This window comes from Electrona antarctica, assembly GCF_951216825.1.
Source record: "Electrona antarctica genome assembly, chromosome: 4".
Lineage (NCBI taxonomy): Eukaryota > Metazoa > Chordata > Actinopteri > Myctophiformes > Myctophidae > Electrona > Electrona antarctica.
The window spans coordinates 20,479,908-20,505,956 of NC_136809.1; the positions used below are offsets into that span (position 1 = coordinate 20,479,908).

The window sequence follows — 26,049 nt, forward strand, 5'->3', positions numbered from 1 at the left end:
TGAATTTGTGAATATGTTCAGTCCATTTGTCTCCTTGTTGTGGTGTGTAGATGAAAGGTAGGGCAGCATTCTTTCAACTGATGCATCTATCATCACATAACCTTTTCACAGATAAAGCTACAGTACCATCTTTAAAATGTCTCTCACTGACCAGACACACCTTGATGCTTATCTGCCCAAAGCTCTGCAACATGAACCAATCCCTATTCTGGTCATGTCTAAGGACGGTGAACACAAAAATGAGTCGAACATATAACACAGTGGTTTTCAACCAATGGTCCAGGGACAAGTGGTCCCCAGCTAAATGTAGAGTTGGTAACCAAATGGACCCTTATAGATGAGGGCACGGTCACACCACACTTTTATTCTACCTCTGAGGGCGGATTCTGCCAATGCATCTCCATTCCCATTGAAATGCATTGGCAGAATCCGCCCTCAGAGGTAGAATAAAAGTCTTTGTGTCCGTGCCCTGAGAGTGTAGTAAAATGAAACCAAATGGTCACGTAAGGGTCCATTTGGTTTCATTTTACACTCTCAAGAATTGATCATTTGCCTGTTATCTCTTCTAATCCAATACCACAACAATTATGAAAACCACTGATTTAGCAGGTTTATTTAGCAATCAGTGACATTGCTACAGGCCGGGGTCAACTCTGATTTATATCATGGAACAGTGTGAATCCACCCAACATTCAACAAAAGGATGGCACAAAAAACAATGGAAACCAAAGAAGAAATGTATAGGCGCAATATAGGCCTGCCCTGTAGGCTATTTGTTGACAGCTCAACCTGTTATGTTCTGTTCTGTTTCCCTCACCAGCAACGTTTCCCTCGAGAGTTCTCAGGCCTCATGAGAGCTTTAGTGTCATTATGAGATCACGCTACCTCTTTCTACTGATCTATATCCTGGCCATCTGCAGAGGTAAGGACATCTCAGCTCGTTAACCTAGATACAAGGTTTTATTTTCTGATTCACACTATTTTAAAATAATACTTTTTAGCCAAGCATTTGAAAGATTTGCCATTATGCTACAACATTTCTTTATTTGCTAAATACACACATACAGAGGTGAAACTACAATACATTCTGACATTATATACAAAGTAAAATTAATTCATCAAACGTATTGTCTGGCTATAGCCTTGCTAATCAGAAATCAACCTGATCCATAGCCTTGCTAATCATATCTATTTCATCTTCTTTCCACAGAGACATTGAGCATAGAAAGGTAAGAGCTCTATAGGCCTAATTGAAGTTAATCACTGGTTTGGACAATACATGATTAAACATTTATTGAGAGTAGTATTGTTCTAGTAGCTGTGTGAATGAATGCCCTTTCCTTTCTTTTCAAATGCTTATCTCTTATGTAATCCAATGGAGAAGAAATGGAACCTGCATTACACAAGATTCCTGTGCTCGGGTGAGTGAAATTCTCTCACAAGTACATTCTGCTCTTAAACAAGAACAGCATGCAAGCACACACTCATGTGTTATATATGTGTCTCTGCACACGCACGCACGTGCACACACACACACACACACACACACACACACACACACACACACACACACACACACACACACACACACACACACACACACACACACACACACACACACACACACACACACACACACACACACACACACACATTTAACAATTGATTTATGTCCGCACAGAGGAAATTGCATACAAGGACATAAATAGTTCAGGTGCAGCAAAATCAAGGAATATGTCGCGATACAACAAGAATGTCATGTCACCCACACACACACACACGCACGCACGCACGCGCACACACACACACACACACACACACACACACACACACACATGCATTGCATATGGTGCAGAACTTTGTTTCCCTTAGTATTTTGACTCAATTGTTGAGTGATTATAGGATTATGCAGTCCTTTGATCTTATCAACCCAAAACATCATCTTTTTGGGGAAGCCTAGTAATCATTTCCCCCAACTTCCACGGAAATCTGCCCATCGATCTCAAGTTACAATATCTTGCTAACACACACACAAGAACAAACAGCGACTACAATACCCTACCACTACCACGCAGAGTAACACAAGTGCTGTGGTTTAGGGGAATTCGTACACAGATCTGGCCCTTTCTTGACCTATTGAACAATGACTTAAACATGATGACATCATCCAGGGATACCGGTAGTTTATGTGGATATGGGCACATTGTCTTGTTCAAAACCTTTAGCTCTATAGTGGAACAAAACACAATTGAGTGGGAATGTTGAAGCATACGGAAAGACAGAATTCCTTTCATTGTCAATAGAGGCATCTCATAAATGACAACACAGACTAGTCTAGGTTCTCTGGTATGGGCACAAATAACAGGGTATGTCAAGAGAAGGAGATTTATTTGATAGTTGTTGTAATTAATATAAAACCTCTACAGTTTGACAAACTGATTTGATAGTAGGTAGGCTACTGTCACTGACGGCTATAGTAAAATCACCTGCCCTTGTTCTACAATGACTAAGCAGTATAGCTAAACTGGTCAAGTCACATACCAACAGCATTGCGATCTCTAAATTGAGAAAAACATTTACATCTTTCTTTTGCTGTTTGCAAACCAGGTTCTTAAGTAGGCTATGCCAGAATGACAAGATAGTAATAAAGCTGACCATTTTTATCTTGATGGAACATTCTTTTTACTCAATTTGTTGTAGACCCTCAGTGAATTGAAGTTTCTGAACACTAGTCACCCAATTGTTGAAATTTGTAGTCCAATCTGACGTCAGAATAGATGCCACCATATTTATGTTTTTTTTTTAACACTTTTGTAGCTCACTTATAGGTACTGTATAAACCATTTCCATATCATCGGTATTTATATCGTTTTTTCTCTTGTCACCAACCCTATAGGTCTCTGATCCAACCTCACACTTCCTACATTGCGTGGGACTGCCATCAACAGACACGGGAAAAGATCACATGATGCGGCTGAAAGGAATCATCGATGCTGCCTTGGACATCTACACCTTCATGGTACATTGCCATTAACAATACCAAAGGGAGGTTCTAGACTAGAAAAGCAATAGGAAGGAAGGAATGTAATGTTACAATGCATTCCAATGTGATATTGTGTCACCAAAATTACTTTGTCAATGACTTTGAGGACAGGACATTCGTCACAGAGTGACACCATTACAGTTTAGTTGTTTTGTTAACCCATTAAAACCTGGAAATGATCTATTAAACCATTATCTTATACTTTTCAAAATATGTTCAAAAATAGAAGATCTGCTATTTTTGAAAACTCTTTGAAAATTCAGGGGATCCCTGGAACAAAATATTTTGAGATGGGGTGGGCGGCCAACGACATACATTTTTGGGGGTCCATGACTGAATAGGCCTCGGGTCTGCTTAACGTGTCAATCTGTCATGTGGATTTGTTAGTGTGTGTTATTTACATGCATACAACTGGAACACACCATTATTAATTATTATTACTACTTATATCTCCAGAGATCCAGCGTGGCTGGAGTGCCAATTCTGTCCCTGGCGGGAGAAGTGGAATTCACGCCAGGGGCTGAAGCCTTCCAGGACCAGGCCCTGGTCCAAATGTGGCTGGAGATCAAAATGAAACCTCTGCTCAACTCTATCAACAAGCAATTTCTGACCTGCCTCAGCACCAAGAACTTCAGCTGTGAAACCTACCAGACTGTGTATGTTTTTAATTCAGTTCAAACTTTATTTCAGACTATGTGTCCATATCACATATCATATTACAACATACACAAACAATAAACAAGATAAATTAAAAAAAGAAAAAGAAAAAACATAAATTCAGTCCAACCTACAGCTAGCCCACATCATATGCTCACCGTCTGTAGAGGCTGTTGCGCCAATGTCTCTAAATCATGGGAGAGTACTGATTAGAACTCATTCACAGGGTTGATTAAAATCACAATAACACAGTCCTAAACTAAACGACAAATGAATTTGTACATCAAATTTCTTAAAAGGGTTTGACAGGTAGGCACCCCCAAGTTAACATTCTTGGTACCATCTTGGTCATCTTGGTACTCTCAGCAACCGCAAAGTATCATTGTATGCAATTTTTTGCACGCTGCATGCTAACCCTGTAGTTGCACCACAGGTGAGCAGTATGCAATGGTGTGCTTTAAAAAGTGAAACCTTGACATCAAGAGGACAACATGTCCTTTTCTTTCTGTCTCCATAGCTTACCAACTATACTGCTCTCCTGCTACAGTACATTTTGCATAGTCTGCAGACATATCTGTCTTCTAACCTCTTTGAACTTTGAATCTGCAGGGTGAAGGAGTTTAGCCATTACTTCTCGGAGATGGATCCGGCCAGGCAAAAGTGGATCTACACATTCTTTATGTATCCCTTCCTGGCGAGAGAGGGACTTTACGGTACAACTTCATGCCAATTCGTTTTATATAGCTGAACATCATACATCACTGTGTTCAATTGCAAAATATTACACCTGAAGATAAGCTAACAATGTACTACTAACGTTAATCAAAAATGTGTTGTCTTCCAATGTGTGTGTGTGTGTGTGTGTGTGTGTGTGTGTGTGTGTGTGTGTGTGTGTGTGTGTGTGTGTGTGTGTGTGCGTGTGCGTGTGTGTGTGATTTCATGGTATCATGCATGCATATGCGTAGGTTGTGTACATCCAGGGCAGAACAGTGAGGAGTGGCTGATGAAGAACTTTGGTTCCTTCAAAGCCCTTGCTCGTATGGAGGACTTCTCAGCACTCAACATGGTCTTCAGTGGGGTGAGTTCACATCACTGCATCCATGTGACTCCATTATGGGCTTTTACTAACATTGGGAAGGACAGGTTTTTTTTTTAAAAAACCTCTGTCCTATTTGTAGACCATTTGGGTGGGTAAAAAAGACTGTCATTATTCCACGATCAGTGTCCTCCTGGTGTAAAGAAGACACAAAAACAAAACAAAGACAAAACAGTAAAATGTCAACGGAATAGATTGAATTACCGGTTTGCACCTCCGGACGCAAAGCGTAACATCCGGGGGGCAACAGATAAATTGGACAAATTCCAAAAATGTTTACATGCATCCACCCTTCATTTGTGATCCAAGTGGTGAAGACGATGATTACTTTTAATTGAAAGTCTTGTATAATATATTACATTTAGAAGTAACTTTCCCAACACTGTCTATGAACATATTGACCTTCCCTCTCTGTGTGTTTTCTGGGCTGCAGTTGGAGGTTCTTCACCTGCTGTCTCCAGAACAAAAGGCGGAGCTGCTACTGAGGCCTGAGGTTGCAGGCCTGGACAACGGGACCCTCAGCCTGGTCTTCCACAGCTTGATGACTGGGGTTCCTGGGCCCACCCCCACCTCCACCCCCGGATACACTTACCCCCCAATGCCTCCATATAACCCCTACTCACCACCATCCCCACCACCACCACAGAACAGCTTCAGAGAGGTTAGCTTTAGATATTGTACATCATATCAATAAACCCATTACCAGATTCTTGATTTTATAACCTAACCTGCTGTCTTTATAACCTTTAAACAATATTATGTTGTTATTTTTTTCTTTTTGAGGGACGTTCTATGTCCAGCTTTGAGGGTTTGTGTAAACACAAACATTGTCCTACTGCCTAACAAACCCTCCAGCTTTGAGGGTTTGTGTAAACACAAACATTGTCCTACTGCCTAACACAAACATGCCATTGACAATGAATGGCCAGTTTTGAGTGTTTGTGCAAATACAAACATTGAATGCCATTGGCCCGTTTTGAGTTTCTTAAAGTTGTAAAGTCGTATGATTTGTCACGCACGTTACCGCAGTGAAATTTGGTCTCCGCATCTGACCCATCTCTTGGAGCGGTGAGCCGCAGCCAAGGAGCGGTGAGCTGGAGCCATGCCGCACTCTGGAATCATTTTGATTAGTTTATTTGACCCCCAATCCAACCCATTGATGCTGAGTGCCAAGCAGGGAGGCATTGGGTCCCATTTTTACAGTCTGGTATGACCCAGCCGGGGATCGAACCCTGACCACCCGGACACCCCCCGGACACTCTAACCACAAGGCCACTGTCTAGCCTAGTGTTTGTATAATGAGTTGTATGGCTGGATGAGATGATGTATGATGATGTATGATGATAAAAGTGCCCCTCACTTCACACGGGTGTGATTTTTGTAATCACTTGCAGGTGGTGAATGGGTTGATGGGAGCTTTCAGACCAGTTGGGAGCCTCGTCAGTGAGTTTGTGTCTCTCACACGTGAGGTACATACAGCGAACATACATTTATGTTATACAGATATGAGAAGCCATTTACTTTTTTGACTTGTTTGTTTATTTTAATTATTCATCTGCTAACCTGACATGACTTCCTATCTATCTGTTGTTCTCCAGAGAAATGTATCTGAGATAAGAAGCACGACTCTGACCCAGACCCTGCTGAACTGGACCCTAGCTGAGCTGGCAGGCATGTACAAGCCACACAATACATCCATAGCCCCACCAATGGAAGAGTTTGACGTGACAAATGTGGAGGATTGGTACAACCGCGTTGTAATGCCACTATTACGGAGATTCTTACCCCACGGGCAACTCCCTGACCAAATCAAGGATGCCTTCCACCAAGTGTTGTAAGTACAATTAAGTATTTTCTTTCATAGATGCAGTACAGCCTCCATATCTTTCCAATTATGCTGTGAAGGCTAATCTTGACCAAAGTCCCAGAGTTTCCTGGGTTAGCAGAACTAGTTAGACTACAAAGACCACAAAATAATGTAAATCAACAAAAAGGCAACACACACACACGCGCGCGCATGCACGTGCACGCGCGCGCGCGCACACACGCACGCGCATGCATGCGCGCACACACACACACACACACACACACACACACACACACACACACACACACACACACACACACACACACACACACACACACATATATGGATTAACTCAAAATTTTAGTTTCTTTGAATATTACAAGCGAGATAGATGATTTTGGAGTAAATGATAGCAAAGGTCACCCTCTGGTGGCCATTCAGAATTATGGCAAGTTATGTCCTTTGTAAGTCCCTTGTTTTGTCTACTGTCCACTACCTATGCTGATTATTGTGCTTGCTTGTTGAACAGCTATTTGGACATGGACAATGACACCACTGAGGTCCAGGACATTTGCAGCATCACCCTCGAAGAAAGATCATGTGGCGTGAGAAGGCTTTACCATTTTTTTCCGCAGAATGAAACAAAAATGTTTTAATTTAATTTAAATATATTATTAGTTACACAAAGGATTCCAGATTCTATTCTAGATGATAGGAAAGTCTTGCCCGGCATACATCCATTATCCTTCTCCCCATCTCTTCTACCAGCTTACCAACGCAGTGGAGAATGTGGCTCGCGTCATGCACTGCGTTGCCCGCAGCAACCTCATTTTGTCAGAGGAGACGATAATGAGAATGATCGATGAGCTGACCGAAAGGCTCATCCTACTGGTCACTGAGTTCTCCACAGTGGTAAGCCTCAGGCGGTCACTGGTGGTCCAATTCGCCTCATAAGTTCCCTTTCAGAGGCAAGAATCTATATTTTATGACTCTGCTTTTTCCCCCTCATTTTAGAACTTCGGTGAGCTTGCGTCCCACTTCAGAGAAGTGTTTGCTCAGGTGGAGTCTCCGTCCCTGACCCAGGAGAACCTGGAGGACCCAGACTTCATCAAGATGTGGTTCCAGATCAAACTGCTGCCTCTGATGCCTACAGCTCCTACAAGCCTCCTCTCCTGCCTCAGCCACAAGAACTTCACCTGTCCTGTTTACCAAGCCCTGTGAGTTAGTCGTCCCTTTTAAAGGGAATACTATATCTCCTCTAGAACATAAGTGTTTACTGTTTCCTAAACATTTTTAGCTCAAGACCCTAAAGATACATTTTTTGACTTACCAAATGTAACTTACTTTCTGTACTTTCGATGAATTGAGTATAAAAGGACCCCAATGGAAGCAAACCAATAGGCTTTCTTGGATTCATCCTTTTGGCATTTGGTATTGTGCTATACTTCCCTGTGTGTGTCCATCCAAACTGTTAATATAGTATTCAATCAATCAAACCGGGAACCAAACATAAAAAATACATCATGAATGATATATTATACATCTTTTGAAAATGTATTTATGAAAATCTTCTGAAAATCTTTTTTTTCCTTCTGAAAATCGGTTGATTGTGTGACTCCAAAAAAAACAAGCGGGATATTTACTTTACTCTAATCCATAAAACGTCTTGACCCTTATTTTTGGAAAATAACTTCTCTAGAGAATAATAACACATTTATTTGCATTGCCCGGTCCAGAGTAAAAGAGCTGAGTCATCATATGCGTGGCATGGATCCCGATCACAAGCACAGCCCAGTGATCTACACACACTTCATCCATTCCTTCTTGCTACATCACAACACGTCCGGTAAGTGAACTGAGTAGTCATAGCTATAGAGACATGAGAACAGGCTCAGAGGCCCTTTATTCACCATTTATCTGCACTGCAAATGTACAGGAATTTGTGTTGGTTTCAGAGTACTTTTTGAGTAAAACATTACTCAATTCAAATACTATACTTTATAGCCTACATTGACTTGTGTATTCATCTTCAGATCCTCAGTGTGTCTCCTCAGCCAGTCATAGTGCGGAATGGCTGGAGAAGAACTTTGGATTCTTCTCCATGTTCGCCCCCATCACAGACTTCTATGACCTCAACCGTAACTTCTCTGGAGTGAGTGTGGAAAATCTCAACATTTTTACTGGAAATTAAAAGATTTGATTGTTTGTACTTAACACAAAAAATGCTGTAACTTAATAACCTTTCAACTTGGCCTATATTTTGGGCATGTCATCACAGACAGGAACACAAGATTTGCGAGTGTGACATTATAATTCAATTTCGTATTCAGTGGTTAAATCTCATATCCTGCCCTCTCCTATTATGATCTGTCTGTCTGTCTCTCTCTTGTCTTAAACGTGTCCAGCTGGAGGTTCTTCATCTTCTGACTCCGAGGCAGACTGCAGAGCTGCTGCTGTTGCCTCTTCCTACTCCTCCAGAGAAAGACGTTGTCGTCCATGCAGTGTTTGACCATCTGACACAGTCTCCAGGAGACTTTCCTGAGTTCCTGCACCACCTGCTTCTACTCGCTAGAGAGGTAACCTCATCCTCATCTGTAGAGCAATCTTACGATAGCTTCAAAGAAGATATACAGCTTTGGCCTGGGCCGTGGCTCAGCGGTCCAAGCACCCTGGCTGGTAGCCCAGTCTGGCAGTGCGCTGCGGGTTCGACTCCCGATCCCGATGGCCTTTACTGCATGTCACCCCCCCCCCCCATCTCTCTCCCCATTTCCTGTCAGTAGGCTGAAAATAATATATAGGCGAAAGCCACAAACAAACATTTAAAAATAGATATAGGCCTACAGCAAAATAATAATAATTATTATTATTATTACTATTATTATTATTATTATTATTATTATTATTATTATTATTATTATTATTATTATTATTATTATTATTATTATTATTATTATGGACTTGCATGAATGTTAATATTATAACATTTTATTTTGTAGGTTATGCCACCCTGTGATGTCTACCAAGTCATGTGAGTGTGTTGTGATGCTGTTATATGGCTGTACATAAACCTATAGTTTTTTTAGAACTGTTATACAATTTACAATTTAGGCATTTAGCAGACGCTCTTAATCCAGAGTGATTTACATTAAGCAAGAACAAAAAATCATGGGAATACATCACATAAAAAAGCATTTATCATGCATACCGTAAGCTAAGAACGTAACAGTGGAATATCTATATAATGAAACTATACATATAAACTATACATATATACTATACTATGCTATACATATGTACTATGATGTGCTATGACTACATACAATGCAATTATACTGCTGTCTACATAACATGCTATAAGTCTGTCTTACCATGAATGTTGATGTGTATTCTGTGGTGGTAGTTGTTGAATTCATGTCACTTTATTGTGTATCAGTGTGGAGCGTCTGTACGAGGTCATACCGTATGTACCACCAGAGATAGAACCAGCCATCTGGGCCAGCATAGATGACCTGAGACATTCTGCACCACAGGGTTAGCAACACGCACACACGCACGCACGCACACGCTCATGCACGCACGCCCGGCATTTTTGCATAATATGCATGCATGCCTGCCTGGCATTTTTGCATAATATGCCTGCATGTCATGCCGGCATGCATGCATATTATGCAAAAATGCCGGGCAACCACCACCACCACCACACATAACCGCACAAATTAAAATAAGTCATGTACACATGTACGCGTTTACCATTTACCATTTTACACAAGAGCAAGAACATTTTATGTTGTTCATGTTCACTCTAGGCTACTATAGGCCTATCTCACAGCCCGCTTTCCACGCCCACTTCCGGTAAATAGTGGTGTCTTTAACATTAGCATTTACACGTTTTTTTCTCTGGAGAATCTAAGTACATTTTCTAATGTAAAAATGTGACAGACCAATATTATTATGAAGCAAACAAGATGGTAAATCAGCTCGAACAGATAGAACAAACCTTACCTTGAGAAAACAAAAGTTGTAGACTTCTTAAATTACCTCTGTTAACATGTAGCGTCTATGGAGTGACGTCACGCTATCACCACTAACCCCGAAAGGGGGCGTATTAAGGGGGGCGGGGAAATTCTGTGAGATAGGCTTATTCAAGAGAACTTTTAAACTTTAAAGGAATGTTTCACCCCAAAAATTACTTATTTTCCATTAATTACACAACCAATGAAGCCTTGAATAAGGAGATTGTTTTGTTTTTAACTCATTCCTATTCTAAGCAGATAATTTGATGACCGGCTGTGTTTCCGGTAGGAGACTCAAACTCTTTGAGTCTTCAAGGCATCGAAAATAAGTAATTTTTTGGTGAATTACTCCTTTAATTTATTGCCGTTTTCTAAACTTCTTCTGTGTTGATTGGTTGACAGGTTGCTTGACAGCCAATTTCACGGTGAGATTTCATTTAATACTCTCTACTACTACTACTACTACTACTAATACTACTACTACTACTACTACTGTAATTGCTAACATGGTTATTGCTATTTGATTATCTTTATAAATTGTCTAACCTGTCATCCACAGTGCCCAATGACTCACTTCAATGGTAAGAGCACTTACATAAATATTATAACACATAAATGAGCTACTTGTTCCTTAATTCATACAGGAGCCTTATTTACTTGTTTCATTTTGCCCTTAATTTAACAGGCAGTACAATCTGCAGTGGAGTTTACATGTAAGTCATTCTCCTGTATTGAGCATTTTCTATAATATATCAGTGTTGACCCTGTTGAAATATTTACTTGTTTATTAATTAATTTGTATTTTTATGTATTTCACATCTATTTACAGCAATGAACTGCAGCATTACTTGGACACATCTGGTCCCATGGATTTACCCTGCAATTTTACCCTTGAGCAATATGCATGTGCAGAGGTAATACTTCCTTGTTTTTGTATCTATTTCGATCACAATTTGCAAGGACGTATCGGCATAATCCTCATGAGTAGATTTTAAGCACTAAATGGTAAATGGTAAATGGTGCATTTATATAGCGCCTTTATCCAAGGCGCTTTACATAGATTGTGCATTACATTCACCCATTCACACACACATTCATACACCGATGGCAGCGGAAACCATGCAAGGTCCCAACTAGCACATCGGGAGCAATTAGGGGTTCAGTGTCTTGCTCAAGGACACTTCGACGGTAACTCTGGGGGAGCCCGGGTTCGAACTGGCAACCTTGCGGTTCCCATCCAGGCACTCTACCCCTGAGCCACCGCCGCCCCTTTCTTAACTGGCTAAATAACCATATTATGCCTCATACTGTAGGCTACATAAAAAACAGAAGGTAATTCTTACAGACTGAGTGCATTAAGTGTGACAGGTGTTTGATTAATGTCCTCTTTCTTTTTCTCCCTTTGTCTTGTCTGCCTCTCTCTCACTCACACTGTAGTTAAAGAATGTCACAGCGAATCAACTGGTGTCTCTTCTGCAATGTCATCTGCCTGGTATGAGCAGAGCGTCTAAAGTCACATGGAAGATGCTGCTCACCAAGCTGTCCTCTGTCTTGGACCCAGCTTTGGATATAATTGCTAAAAAGGTACGTGGATAGACTTGTTTCAAAGTCCAACATGTCAACAATCTTTCAGCTGAAAATCCTCAATCTTTTCAAGTTCCAAGTCTCATATTTGTATGTGGTTAATGTGGATAGAATAACTCAACATCAAGTGATCAATGAATTATTAGCCTCGGGAAACCCAGACATTTTTATTTCCAGGAAGAAAAAGAAAAAACGTAATAATAATAGACTTTCATTTGTATTTGTATTTGTATTTTTTTTTTTACAATGGCCAGAGCCTGTCGTGTTTCTGAGTGGCCACCAGAGGGCACCACGAGCATTGATCTTTGTTATCTCTTCATCAGTTTTAGGGAGAAACCTTCTGAATAACTCTAAATAATCACCTGTTCAATTGTCTTTCTCTTAGTCCCTGACCTTTATTGGTCCATCAGCCTCTGTGGTTCTGGATGTGATTGGAGAGATGAGATTGTCGATTCTGACTGATGAACAGTTGAGCGACAGTGAATTCATCAGGAAGTGGTTCTCTGGACGTTTGAGAGGGTTCCTGCCATCTGCATCAGGAATGTTTCTATACTGTCTCAGCAACAGGAACCTCAGCTGTGACACATACCAGCAAATGTAAGCACAAAGCTGGAGAATATTAACATTATATTAGCCTGTCACACATTCTTCACATCTGTGTAACTCTATGACATCTATGCATTTTGCGTATGTTGTCGAAGAGCTTTGGTCACTGTAACATGTTACTCTCACAATCTTTATATTGAATAATTGTTTTTCTAGTTTTAGTATTTCTCATTCTGTGTGCTCTTTGGTCCACAGTTTGAAGGAGTTTAGCCATCAGTTTGACAACATTACCTCACATCAGCAGTATTTGGTCCTGAAGCAACTAATCCTCCCTTTCCTGTCCCGACCACAGTCAGGTACAGTACTGACTACAATTTCTCAAAAACTGGCTCTCATTTCCAAATCTGTTTGAGTGGAATCTGTTAAATAGTATTATACAGTATCTTGTGTTTCCACTTTCCAGACATCTTTATATTTGAAGGCCTTAATGTTTCATTCTGATCCCCTCCAGACCGAGGCTGTGTGTCCAACAGCAGTGTTTACTGGTTGGAGAACAACTTTGGGCCATTCTCAGTCCTTGTGTCTGTCAGAGAATTCCTGAATCTCAACCCGGGCTTCTCCCCTGTAAGACCTTAGTGCTGCTTCTTACAAAAATTGATGAATTATTGATGAATATATGTTACTATCAAATAAAATCCAGTTGCTGTTATATTAATGTTTTCCTTTATGTTATTTCTGTCCAGCTGGAGGCTCTAAGGCTCCTGTCTCCAATGCAGAGTGCAGAACTTGTGGTGTTGCCGCTCGCTGAGAAAGACTTTATCATCAATGCAGTGTTTGACTACATGACTGAGTCTCCAAAGGAGAGAGGATTGGCTGAGTTTGTGATCCACCTTGTTATGTTCTCTGGAACGGTAAGAACTATAGTATGAAGTAATAATAATAGAAACTGTATAACTAACTATTCACATTTGGTTTAACATGACAACCTCTTTTTGTCATTTTGTAGGGAAACATTTCCTGCTCGTCATTCCAAATAATGTGAGTTCATATTTATCTATCTGATTTGTCTGATGAAGACCACTATGGTGTAAGGAACCGTAATACATCTTTTAAGCTTTGGAGCTTACTTCAGTGTGTGGACCTTTTATTTTTTCTTCATATTTAATTATCTATATCATGGATAAATGATATTAACTTCAACTTTTTTGCTTTCAGTTTCACCAGACTGGACCAGGCCATGCCTACTCTTCCTTCAAGTGTAGCATCACTGATCACATACAACAAGCTGGCATTACTTCAGCAAGTTCCACCAGGTAATATCTTCTATTTACATGACTTAAAGTGACGTTCTCATTTTGCTGTTGTTCATATTTACATGTAATTAGCAGTGATTGTTTTCTAATCGTGTTTGCTATTAACAAAAACGATGTGCTCTTGTCTTTTCCTAGGCTGCATCACATACAGTGGAGCCGTAAGTACCTGGAATTATATTCAGAGATTAAAGTTTAACCAGAGTATTGACTGAATGTCTGCAAATTCACAACCATTTCACACTTTTTCTTCCCCAAGTGCAACATTACTCAAACAAATGGTAAGTGTGTTGTGTTCTTGATTTTTTGATTTTTTATCATTTTGTTAATCAATTCATTCATTCTTTTGATTCATTATGATTATTTTATTTTCTCTAATATTTTCACAGAAACTGACATTTGTGTTGGAGTTAACAAGTGAGTTTCCTGAATCAAATAAGTTTAACCCATTATCATCATCTCACTTTCCATTTTTATTTTCTTTATAAAGTATTATTTTGTTGCAATGTAATCATGATTTATCTTCTTTTCCATTCCTCTACCCTAGCACTGCACTACAGCACCTCCTCAACAGTGGACAGATGAATGGACGTTTTTGCAACTATGGCATTAAAGAATACGCTTGTGCTTCAGTAAGCCAGTCCCACTAACGTCTTTAAGATTTAACTCAACAACACCTTTTACCATATTGACTTCTTTAAACGTTTCCTGAATTTTGTTCTGTTCTACTCTGTCTATTATCTCCACATAGGTGTTCATGTTGACAGCACAGGATCTGGCAGCAGTGATGAAGTGTAACTCCACTGGTTCCAGACCAGTCTGGAAGCTGTTCCTCTCCAAGACCTCTGGGGTGTTGGATGCAGCTCTGGATCTTCTTGCCAACACGGTACGAAAATGAGTTCTAACCAGACACTGTAAATAAACTCAAATTAAACTACTAAGTGTCATACGAATCACTGAAATTAATGAAAATGGCAGTTAGATAACAAAAGTTAGATAACAAAAATGCTTCATAAAGCATATACTGCAGACCAACAAACAGTTACATGTACAGTTTATTGTTAAAATGTTGTAAATGCCCTAATGCAAACAAACAAACAAAATGTAAAAAAAAAAATGAATTGTCGAGAATTGGCCAAATACTTTTCAAAAGTCAAGCACTGCACTGGTCGACAAGTTGTCAAGTTGAGAACTTTTTTTAATGAATTGGCCGAAGATATTTTAATAAATGATATCTATTACAGAGCCAGAAATCGTATTATTCCATTCTGCAAATGTCCTCATATATTGTCATTCATATTTAAATATAATACTATTGATCCATGTCTTTCCCCTAGTCCATGACCATGACTGGTCCATCAGCGTCTGTGGTTCTGGATGTGATTGGAGAGCTAAGAGTGTCGATGCTGACTGATGAACAGTTGGGGGACAGTGATGTCATCAGGAAGTGGTTCTCTGGACGTTTGAGAGCATTCCTGCCATCTGCATCAGGAAGGTTTCTACAATGCCTCAGCAGCAGGAACCTCAGCTGTCACACATACCAGCAAGTGTAAGTGTTGACCTGGAGACCTTTTACATACTTTTATTACATCACTTGGTTGAATGCTTGATTCTGATTGGTCAATCGCTGAATTCAGCAGTGTGTTATTTCTTGATAACAGAACGTTCCACTCTATAACAGACCGCTGCCTAATCAAACCCTCTGAGCACCAGCTGCGCGGCTGCGCCCCACTTGATTTACTGCTGTCTCCAACATGACAGCCATGTAAACAAACACACACACTGTGACACACAAATGTTTTTGAAAACATTTGAGCTAGAAATAGACTAGCAGTACCCGAATACTTTTTTTGTTGTGTTTGGGATACATTTATTAATTTATGTTAGGTAGCCATGTAATAAGCGGGATAATATCTGGCTAGGTGGTCATTGTCGGGATATAATTCACCTTCAGGGTGATTAACCTTAAACTCCCTGTCGGTGAATTATCTCCCGACAATGACCACCTAGCCAGTTATTATCCCTTACATACCCTTTCAAAGGGAAAGGGGCATACCATTAAAGCTCGGTCCTTGCGTAGCAGGCCTGGGTTTCAATCCGACCCGAGGTCCTTTGCTGCATGCCCCATGTCTCGCTCCTGCCAGTTTCACTACAGCTATCAATACAAGCTTTAGATGCCCCTCAAAATATCTTAATAATAATAATAATATTATATTTCTTATTAGTGTGTTTTGTTCAAGAGGTTGAGTCCCCAAAACTAAAGTATCTCCCACAATGTTGTTTTTGAGGGGCACTATCCCGTCCAATGCATGGCTTTTGAAGATTATGTCATATGGCAGCCAAGTCTAGGGGATTTTTTATGTTTGGTAAATGGTGCATTTACAGTATATAGCGCCTTAATCTGAGGCGCTCTACCTAGATTGTGCATTACATTCACCCATTCACGCACACATTTATACACCGATGGAGGAGGAAACCATGCAGGGCACCAACCAGCGCATCAGGAGCAATTAGGGGTTCAGAGTCTTGCTAAAGGACACTTAAACGCTGGCTCTGGGGGAGCCCGGGTTCGAGCTGGTAACCTTGCGGTTGCCATCCGGCCACTCTACCCCTGAGCCACCGCCGCCCCTGAGGCTGTTTAGACTAGAGCACTTATGATGAAAATTGTTTTCCAGCCATGTCTAGGGACTTTAATGTTTGTTTAGGGCACTAAATGACGACATAAGACATCATGTGGCTGATATAAATACACTTCACACAAGTGTGATTTTATTCCCCCCTAGAGTAATAAGTCATCTACTGTATAATAAAGTTGAATTGATTGAAAACAATTATTTCTCATTCTGTTTTGTATTTGATTCACAGATTGCAGGAGTTTAGCCATCAGTTTGACAGCATGACCTCACATCAGCAGCATTTGGTCCTGATGGAACTAATCCGGCCTTTCCTGTCCCGACCACATTCAGGTACTGACTAGTCTCTCGAAACAGACTGTTGACCTCGTCAAATTCAAAGGAAAAGAGGGCGCTGTTTTTCCTTTTTGACGATGGGTTCTCACTCAGATTGGGTACAGAGTTGCTAGCTACTCTATCTCAGTTTGGTTCTCATTTCCAAATCTATTTCACATTCTATTAGAAAGGAATCTTTTTATTTTTTATTAGAAAATGTATCGACTTTCTAGACATCTTTCTTTTTGAAAGCCTTAATGTTTCATTCTGATCTGTCCCCTCCAGACCAAGGCTGTGTGTCCAACAGCAGTGTTTACTGGTTGCAGAACAACTTTGGTCCATTCTCAGTCCTTGTGTCTGTCAGAGAATTCCTGAATCTCAACCCGCGCTTCTCCCCTGTAAGCTACCACTTATCAATTACTGATGAATTATTAGAACCAAGACCTATTACTTTATTTTCCTTTGCTTTATTACCATCAAATAAACATCAGATGGTGGTGATAATGTTTTTCTTCATGTAATTTCTGTGCAGCTGGAGGCTGTAAGGCTCCTGTCTCCAAAGCAGAGTGCAGAACTTGTGGTGTTGCCTCTCGCTGAGAAAGACGTTGTCATCAACGCAGTGTTTGACTACCTGACTGCATCTCCAAATGAGATGGCTGAGTTTGTGTCCCATCTTGTTATGTTCTCTGGGAAGGTAAAAACTATGAATTTATATAAATAGAAACAGTAACTTTAAATCTTTGTTTTGAATAATTGACCAACTCTTTTTTTATAATTTTTAAGGAAAACATTTCCTGCTCGTCATTCAACATAATGTAAGTTTATATTCATGTATATCATGGTTTGTGAAGATCAGGTAGAAATAATTTAATTCATTATTATTGGCTGATAATAACCCTGACTTGTTGGGTCTCAGTTTCACCAGACTGGACCAGGCCATGCCTACTCTTCCTCCGAGTGTAGCATCAAACATCACATACAACAAGCTAACTTTACTTCATTATGTTCCACCAGGTGAGATCTTCCATCTACATGACTTAAAGTGATGTTTCACTGCTATTGTTGACGTTTACATATTATTAGCAATGGTTGTTCTGTTTTCCCATGGTGTGTTTAAATACATTTAAACTTGTCTTTCCTTAGGCTGCACCATATACAGTGGTACTCAAGTGGTAAGTACTTGAAATTGTATTCATGCTTTAGTTTTAAACCCTAACTAGAGTAGGCATATTGACTGTCAGCAAATTCACAACCATTTCCCCCTTTTTTCCCTAGTGCAACGTTACTCGAGTAAATGGTAAGTTTAAATTGTTTTTAATTAATTTTCATCAAACATTTATTGTGATTTTTATCATCATCATTAATTAATTTACTCTCATGTTTTCACAGAAACCGACATTTGTATTGGAGTTAACAGGTGAATTTCCCAGATCAAAGATTCCGATCTATTATTCATTTTTTCTTTTCCTTAAAAAATCATCATTTTGTTGTAATGTAATAAATGTTTGATTTTCTTTTCCATTCTTCTACCAAAGCAATGCACTACAGCTCCTCCTCAACAATGGACAGATGAGTGGAGGTTTTTGTGGCCATGGCATTGAAGAATACGCTTGTGCTTCAGTAAGCCACTACAGTCTTTCATATTTAAAACAACAGAACTTTTTCTCGTCTCCACTTTTTAAACATTTCCTAATTTTTCTGTATTTCGTTCTGTTCTACTCTGTCCATTATCTCCATCCAGGTGTCCATGTTGACAGCACAGGATCTGGCAGCAGTGATGAAGTGTAACTCCACTGGTTCCAGACGAGTCTGGAAGCTGTTCCTCTCCAAGGCCTCTGGGGTGTTGGATGCAGCTCTGGATCTTCTTGCCAACATGGTACAAAAACTAGATCTAGCCAGACACTAAAATAAACTGAAATTCAACTGCTAAGTCTTATGGCGAACATAGAATTGCCAATCACCGAAACTAAGTCAACTAAAAGGCAAATGAAGATAGATAACAGAATTGCATCAATTAGCAGACCTCAGATCTACAAATAATTTGTTTATGTTTCGTAATTAGAAAATTCACCAATGCAAAACAAGAAGAACATAATCTCAGTAGCTAGAATTTATGTCCACAAAAGTGAAACAGTCCAACACAATTTAAAATAAAAGATCTCTACAATAGAGCCAGGACATCTGCTCACATGTAATGCATGTTTAAATGAAATATTTACCTGTGTAATCTTTCTCCTAGTCCATGACCATGACTGGTCCATCAGCGTCTGCTGTTCTGGATGTGATTGGAGAGATGAGAGTGTCGATGCTGACTGATGAACAGTTGAGGGACAGTGATGTCATCAGGAAGTGGTTCTCTGGACGTTTGAGAGCGTTCCTTCCATCTGCATCAGCAGGGTTTCTATACTGTCTCAGCAGCAGGAACTTCAGCTGTGACACATACCAGCAAGTGTAAGTGTTGAGCTGGAGACATGTTCATACATTTTTACGCTACCCTTTCACTGAACTTTTACAGCTATTGTAATTCTATCAACACTACAGTATATGCATGTATTTCACATTTAATATCCCTTACCTGTGTTGTTGAAAAGCTTAGGTCTCCATAAACTTAGGTCAAATTATTTGAAATGCTGTTATTTCTCGACAGTAATAAGTCATCTATGAAGTTGAATTGAAAAGCAAATTCTCATTCTGTTTTGTATTTGATTCACAGATTGCAGGAGTTTAGCCATCAGTTTGACAACATGACATACCAGCAGCAGCATTTGGTCCTGAAGGAACTAATCCTTCCTTTCCTGTCCCGACCACAGTCAGGTACTACAATGTCTCTTTTTTGTATCCAGTCTATTTCAGATTACATTTGAATGTAGTACTTTACTGGAAATTCCATCGACACCTAGAATTTAGTAATTGATATTTCAAGACATCTTACTTTTGATTTTGAATGTCTTAATGTTTCATTCTGATCTGTCCCCTCCAGACCGAGGCTGTGTGTCCAACAGCAGTGTTGACTGGTTGGAGAACAACTTTGGTCCATTCTCAGTCCTTGTGTCTGTCAGAGAATTCCTGAATCTCAACTCAGGCTTCTCCCCTGTAAGTTACTACTGATTAATTATAATTGCCAAGAAATATACAGTATAGTATAAATACAAATACACACACATTCACGCAGATATACTGTGTAGATAGATGTACATGATATAGATATGGTATAGATATACCATAAAATAAATTCCAGGTGGTGGTGATAATGTCATTCTTGTCATTTCTGTCCAGGTGGAGGCTGTAAGGCTCCTGTCTCCAAAGCAGAGTGCAGAACTTGTGGTGTTGCCTCTCGTTGAGAAAGACGTTATCATCAACGCAGTGTTTGACTACATGACTGAGTCTCCAAAGGAGAGAGGATTGGCTGAGTTTGTGTCCCATCTTGTTATGTTCTCTGGAATGGTAAAGAAACAAAAAACAAAATCAACAACTATAAAGTAAATATTTTTGAAACTGTAACTGCACAATTGGTTTCAAATTACAACCTCTGTTTCTCTTTTCTTTTTTCCCCAGGGAAACATTTCCTGTTCATCATTCAACATAATGTAAGTTTAATCATACTATATTATTGTTTTTGAAGACAATCTTGTGCAGTAGAAATACTTTTCTTTGTTATTATTATTCACTGATGTATAACCCCAATGTGTTGGGTCTCAGTTTCACCAGACTGGACCAGGCCATGCCTACTATTCCTCTGAGTATAGCATCCTCCATCACATACAACAAGCTGACATTACATCATCACGTTCCACTAGGTGAGATCTTCTATAAACATGACTTAAAGTGATGTTTCACAATGCTGTTATTGATGTTTTATATGTAATATTTATATTTTAATATTTAACAATGGTCTTTTTGTTGTTTTGTGTTTCTAAATACAAAATGTGTCTTTTTCTTAGGCTGCACCATATACAGTGGAAAGGTAAGTACTTGAAATTATATTTAGGTAAACTCTAACCAGAGTATTGACTGTCAGCATTATTAACATCAATTTCACCCCTTTCCTTCCCAAGTGCACCGTTACTCGAGCAAATGGTAAGCATATATAAAATAAAATGAAACTTTATCAGATATTGATTAATTTTAAATTATTCATCATCATGATTTAATTTATCTAAATCTTGTGTTTTACAGAAACAGACATTTGTATTGGAGTTAACAGGTGAGTTCCCTGAATCAAAGAATCCAACAACTCACCTTTATTTTATTTTTTTCTTATAAAGAATAATTTTGTTGTAATATAAGAAATGTTTGATGTTCTTTTCCTTTCCTTTACCAAAGTTCTGCACTACAGCTCCTCCTCAACAACGGACAGATGAGTGAAGACTTTTGCAACTACGACATTAAAGAATACGCTTGTGCTTCAGTAAGCCACTAAAGACTCAACAGCACCTTTCATAATCTCTACATGTCCTATATTTATTTCTCTTCCAATTCCAACCCGTCCATTATCTCCACCTAGGTGTCCATGTTGACAGCACAGGATCTGGCAGCAGTAATGAAGTGTAACTCCACTGGTTCCAGACCAGTGTGGAAGCTGTTCCTCTCCAAGGCCTCTGGGGTGTTGAATGCAGCTCTGGATCTTCTTGCCAACACGGTACAAAAACTAGCTCTAACCAGACACTGGAATAAGCTGAAATTAAACTGCTAAGTGTTGGCAAAGATAGTCACCACTCACCAATCACTGAAAAAATTTAAATAAAGCAGATGCCAACAACAAATAAACAAGGACAGACATATAACATTTGTAAACACAGTATACCCTTACCTAGGAAGCTCAAGGAGAAACAGGGAAATTATATAAAGTGGCCAATAAAAAACAAATATAAAAATGAATCAACGGAATTTGCTAATAAACTAATATAAAAGTAGAGCACAACAACATTTACTATACCTACATCAAAGCAGGAGCAGTTTCTGGAAAGTGTGCCCATAATCCTTTCTATTATTTGTCCACATAAAGTCCACCAAGGTTTGGAATGCAAATTCTCTGATTGTAGAGTGAACATTCTCGTCCACTATTCTATACACTAAATGTAATGCACATTTAAATTAAATATTGTAATCCTTCCCCTAGTCTATGACCATGACTGGTCCATCAGCATCTGCGGTTCTGGATGTGATTGGAGAGCTAAGAGTGTCGATTCTGACTGATGAACAGTTGAGGGACAGTGATGTCATCAGGCTGTGGTTCTCTGGACGTTTGAGAGCGTTCCTGCCATCTGCATCAGCAGGGTTTCTATACTGTCTCAGCAGCAGGAACTTCAGCTGTGACACATACCAGCAAGTGTAAGTGTTGAGCTGGAGATATGTACCCTTTGACTGAATTATCATGCCTACTGTAAATCTATCATCTTTTTATATCGATGTATTTCATATTTAATCTCCCACAATGATGTGTTTGGTTGAAAAGCATAGGTATTCATAAAGTTAAGTCGTACTCACAATGATTAGAATTTCTTTCTTTTTTCTCATGAGTAATAAGTCATATAGTGAAGTTGAATTTAGTCCAAAGTAATGGGTAGTGCCATCTGGGAATCCATCTGCAAAACAAAGGGCAACAGCGCCCTCTTCGTGAGTCAACAGTAGTCTACACAAAGTTACATATTGTAGCTTTAAGTCAAACACAATTATTGTTTGCTCATCTGTCTATCCTAATCAATCATTCAGAGAGATTAATTAAAGCAATTATTTCTATTCTGTCTCGTGTTTTCTTCACAGATTGCAGGAGTTCAGTCATCAGTTTGACCACATGAACTCACAGCAGCAGCGTTTGGTCCTGATGGAACTAATCCTCCCATTCCTGTCACAGTCAGGTAACTATTCAATATCTCAATAACAGATTGTATGGGAAATGTATTGACTGTATTCACAGACACCTTTCAGTTTGAATATGTTTCATTCTGATCTGTCCCCTCCAGGCCAAGGCTGTGTGTCCAACAGCAGTGTTTACTGGTTGCAGAACAACTTTGGGTCATTCTCAGGTCTTGTTTCTGTCAGAAAATTCCTGGATCTCAACCCAGGCTTCTCCCCGGTAAGACCTCATACTGTAGCTGCCACATATAACACAAAATAATTATTAGAGCTATTAATGAATGAATGAATGAATGAATAAAATCCAGCAGTGAGTTATTATTTTTTTCTTTCTGTTCAGGTGGAGGCTGTAGGGCTCCTGACTCCAATGCAGAGTGCAGAACTTGTGGTGCTGCCTCTTGCTCAGAAAGACGTCATCAACGCAGTGTTTGACTACCTGACTGCATCTCCAAAGGAAAGAGGATTGGCTGAGTTTGTGTCCCACCTTGTTATGTTCTCTGGCAAGGTAAAAACTATAAAGTAAAGATAACAGAAACACTAACTGTTCACATTTGTTCTGAAATGATAACATCTTTTTGTAACTTTTCAGAAAAACATTTCCTGCTCATCATACCAAATAATGTAAGCGTATATCCGTCAATCCGTCAATATATTTTGGTTTTTGAAGACTTGATAAATGGGATTCCATTAATTATTATTAGCTGAAGTTAACCAGGACTTGTTGATTCTCAGTTTCACCAGACTGGACCAGGCCTTGCCTACTCTTCCTCTAAATGTAGCATCATCCATCACATACAACAAGCTGGCTCTATTTCAGAAAGTTCCACCAGGTGAGATTTTCTATCTAAAGGAAGTCATGTGATATTTAACTTAGCTGTTACATTACATTTTTTGTTTTAAGTGTGAACCAAGGCCTTACAGTATCTGCACTTTATTTCTTAGGCTGCATCATATACAGTGGAGAGGTATTTGCCCTAATTTATTTTCAAGTTTTAAACATTAAGTACAGTATTAGTTGAATGTCATCAAATCACAGCTATTTTCTCTGTTTCTCCCCCAAGTGCAACTTTATTCCAGCAAGTGGTAAGTGTTGTATACTTTTCTTGACCTAGTATTTTGTGAAACATTGTCATCAAATATGGCAAGCCAAATGTATTTGAAAATGCAGATTTCATACACAAAGGCAATATCAATATTCTTTACATAAGTCATAAAAAGGCATTTAAAGAATAAACATATATGAAGAAATTTCCTCCAGGGCCCCCTTTTCTAAATTTCGACTGGTCCCTTAGAACTTATTTGCTGTCCGAGAAGCCATGCCTTCCCACATCCCTTTGAACAGAAATTCTTTCCATTCCCAGATAAAAGTTGTAGTAATTAATTTTCAATCCTTTAATAATTTGTTTGATCTGTTTTCACAGAAGCAGACATTTGTCTTGGAGTTAACAGGTGAATCTTTTGAAGCATCACATCTCAGATCTATCTATTTAATAAATAATCATGTTGTTGTAATGTAGGACATGATTGAACTTTTTTTCCTTTCTTTTACCAAAGCACTGCACTACAGCTCCTCCTCAACAGTGGACAGATGAATGGACGTTTTTGTGAATATGTCATTGAAGAATACGCTTGTGCTTCAGTAAGCCACTAAAGTCCCTCATATTTTAAACAACAAAATAACTTTTCTCATCTTGACTTCTTTAAACATTTCTTTCTGTTCTGCTCTGTCTATTATCTCCATCCAGGTGTCCATGTTGACAGCACAGGATCTGGCAGCAGTGATGACGTGTAACCAGTCCCCCAGCTCCACTGGTTCCAGACATGCCTGGAAGCTGTTCCTCTCCAAGTCCTTTGGCGTGTTGGATGCAGCTCTGGATCTTCTTGCCAACACGGTATTATAATTTGCTCTAACCAGACATTGAAATAAACTCAAATGTAACTGCTACATTGCATAAGGAATTGATACACAATGACCAAACACTGAAAGCAATTTCGTTAAACATCATATTGACACGTGTTATCCTTCGTTTAGTCTGAGACCGTGACTGGTCCATCAGCGTCTGTGGTTCTGGATGTGATTGGAGAGATGAGAGTGTCGATGCTGACTGATGAACAGTTGAGGGACAGTGATGTCATCAGGAAGTGGTTCTCTGGACGTTTGAGAGGGTTCCTGCCATCTGCATCAGGATGGTTTCTACAATGCCTCAACAGCAGGAACCTCAGCTGTCACACATACCAGCAAGTGTAAGTATTGAGCTGTAGGCTACCAGTAAGACACCCTGAGGGCGAGAAGCACGCATCCACCTGGGTGATGGCAGACAGCAGACTGCCAGGGCGAGCACTGGCGCTTTGGCATGGGGCATCAGATCAACATATGGAATGAATTCTGTACTAGCCATATATGGAGCGTGTCTTGAGTGTACAGGGTTTGATGAGGTCAGATCAACATATGGAATGTCAGAACAGGAAGGACGTGTGGGGAAGTATCAACATGGAGATCTAAGGGTTTGAGGTCAGTCGCAGAGTTGCTGGCCGGCTCCATATACAGTATGCAGATCTAGGTGATGATCCAGTCTTCTCCATGTATGGTTATCCAGGGTTAGATGAGGTCAGTGTCGTGATCTTCATACTGTATATGGAGAGGCAGTAGGCACCATATATAGAGATCTTCATGATGTCACGTGATGTCACGAGGCGTGACCATGTATGGAGACGTGATGTCACAAGGCGTGACCATATATGGAGACGTGATGTCACGAGGCATGACCATATATGGAGGCATGGGTGCATGACGGACAGGAGATGCACGGTCACAATTCATCATTATAACCCAATCACATTAATATGTGCAAATGTATTTCACTAATATTGATTTGATATATAATTTTGTTTGATTGAAAAGTTTAAGTCCCCATAAGGTTAAGTCACAATTATAACTTTCCTCTAGAATAATTAGTCCTTCATAGAGAAGATTTTTTCTCATTGGGTTTTGCTTTATCCACAGTTTGACGGAGTTTAGCCATCAGTTTGACAACATGACCTCACATCAGCAGCATTTGGTCCTGAATGAACTAATCGTCCCGTTCCTGTCAGGTACTGACTAACTACAATATCTCAATAGCTGAGTCTATACTTGGTTCTGCTCTCCTGGGCTCTTTTCACTGGATAATTAACTATTGACTGACATTT

The 26,049-nt window shown here is 39.6% G+C and overlaps 3 protein-coding genes across 3 annotated transcripts in view; all 3 read left to right on the plus strand.

The window, feature by feature from the left end:
• LOC306921220 (uncharacterized protein) overlaps nucleotides 1-26,049 on the plus strand; it is a gene marked incomplete at its 3' end in the record, with an annotated part of 31,897 nt that overhangs the window by 2,932 nt on the left and 2,916 nt on the right. Inside the window, exons 2-26 of the mRNA XM_079498330.1 lie at nucleotides 821-922; nucleotides 1,211-1,229; nucleotides 1,385-1,421; nucleotides 2,897-3,019; nucleotides 3,500-3,699; nucleotides 4,310-4,413; nucleotides 4,666-4,778; nucleotides 5,230-5,457; nucleotides 6,191-6,265; nucleotides 6,395-6,630; nucleotides 7,133-7,208; nucleotides 7,372-7,515; nucleotides 7,618-7,820; nucleotides 8,340-8,449; nucleotides 8,637-8,755; nucleotides 9,009-9,179; nucleotides 9,600-9,631; nucleotides 10,037-10,134; nucleotides 11,019-11,041; nucleotides 11,176-11,197; nucleotides 11,302-11,329; nucleotides 11,446-11,530; nucleotides 12,054-12,200; nucleotides 12,586-12,797; nucleotides 13,002-13,102. Of these exons, the coding sequence (XP_079354456.1) occupies nucleotides 871-922; nucleotides 1,211-1,229; nucleotides 1,385-1,421; nucleotides 2,897-3,019; nucleotides 3,500-3,699; nucleotides 4,310-4,413; nucleotides 4,666-4,778; nucleotides 5,230-5,457; nucleotides 6,191-6,265; nucleotides 6,395-6,630; nucleotides 7,133-7,208; nucleotides 7,372-7,515; nucleotides 7,618-7,820; nucleotides 8,340-8,449; nucleotides 8,637-8,755; nucleotides 9,009-9,179; nucleotides 9,600-9,631; nucleotides 10,037-10,134; nucleotides 11,019-11,041; nucleotides 11,176-11,197; nucleotides 11,302-11,329; nucleotides 11,446-11,530; nucleotides 12,054-12,200; nucleotides 12,586-12,797; nucleotides 13,002-13,102 (2,758 nt within the window). The 5' untranslated portion in view covers nucleotides 821-870. The remainder of the gene's footprint in view (nucleotides 1-820; nucleotides 923-1,210; nucleotides 1,230-1,384; nucleotides 1,422-2,896; nucleotides 3,020-3,499; nucleotides 3,700-4,309; nucleotides 4,414-4,665; nucleotides 4,779-5,229; nucleotides 5,458-6,190; nucleotides 6,266-6,394; nucleotides 6,631-7,132; nucleotides 7,209-7,371; nucleotides 7,516-7,617; nucleotides 7,821-8,339; nucleotides 8,450-8,636; nucleotides 8,756-9,008; nucleotides 9,180-9,599; nucleotides 9,632-10,036; nucleotides 10,135-11,018; nucleotides 11,042-11,175; nucleotides 11,198-11,301; nucleotides 11,330-11,445; nucleotides 11,531-12,053; nucleotides 12,201-12,585; nucleotides 12,798-13,001; nucleotides 13,103-26,049) is intronic.
• Nucleotides 13,234-25,964, plus strand: LOC306922087 (uncharacterized protein; the record flags this gene model as incomplete). The annotated part of the gene is made up of 18 exons (XM_079499480.1): nucleotides 13,234-13,266; nucleotides 13,490-13,657; nucleotides 14,195-14,217; nucleotides 14,604-14,688; nucleotides 14,808-14,942; nucleotides 15,394-15,605; nucleotides 22,768-22,862; nucleotides 22,968-23,080; nucleotides 23,201-23,365; nucleotides 23,450-23,481; nucleotides 23,593-23,690; nucleotides 23,803-23,825; nucleotides 23,922-23,943; nucleotides 24,282-24,309; nucleotides 24,415-24,499; nucleotides 24,606-24,752; nucleotides 24,893-25,104; nucleotides 25,865-25,964. The coding sequence occupies 18 exons, from the start codon at nucleotides 13,234-13,236 to the stop codon at nucleotides 25,962-25,964; spliced, it is 1,776 nt and encodes a 591-aa protein (XP_079355606.1).
• On the plus strand, nucleotides 16,953-22,339 carry LOC306922088 (uncharacterized protein; the record flags this gene model as incomplete). Its single annotated transcript, XM_079499481.1, has 18 exons — nucleotides 16,953-17,022; nucleotides 17,290-17,402; nucleotides 17,537-17,698; nucleotides 18,148-18,176; nucleotides 18,540-18,624; nucleotides 18,746-18,880; nucleotides 19,244-19,455; nucleotides 19,718-19,818; nucleotides 19,985-20,097; nucleotides 20,281-20,448; nucleotides 20,560-20,591; nucleotides 20,704-20,801; nucleotides 20,946-20,968; nucleotides 21,060-21,081; nucleotides 21,181-21,208; nucleotides 21,328-21,412; nucleotides 21,509-21,643; nucleotides 22,124-22,339. 18 exons carry the CDS (start codon nucleotides 16,953-16,955, stop codon nucleotides 22,337-22,339), a joined length of 1,827 nt encoding a protein of 608 aa, XP_079355607.1.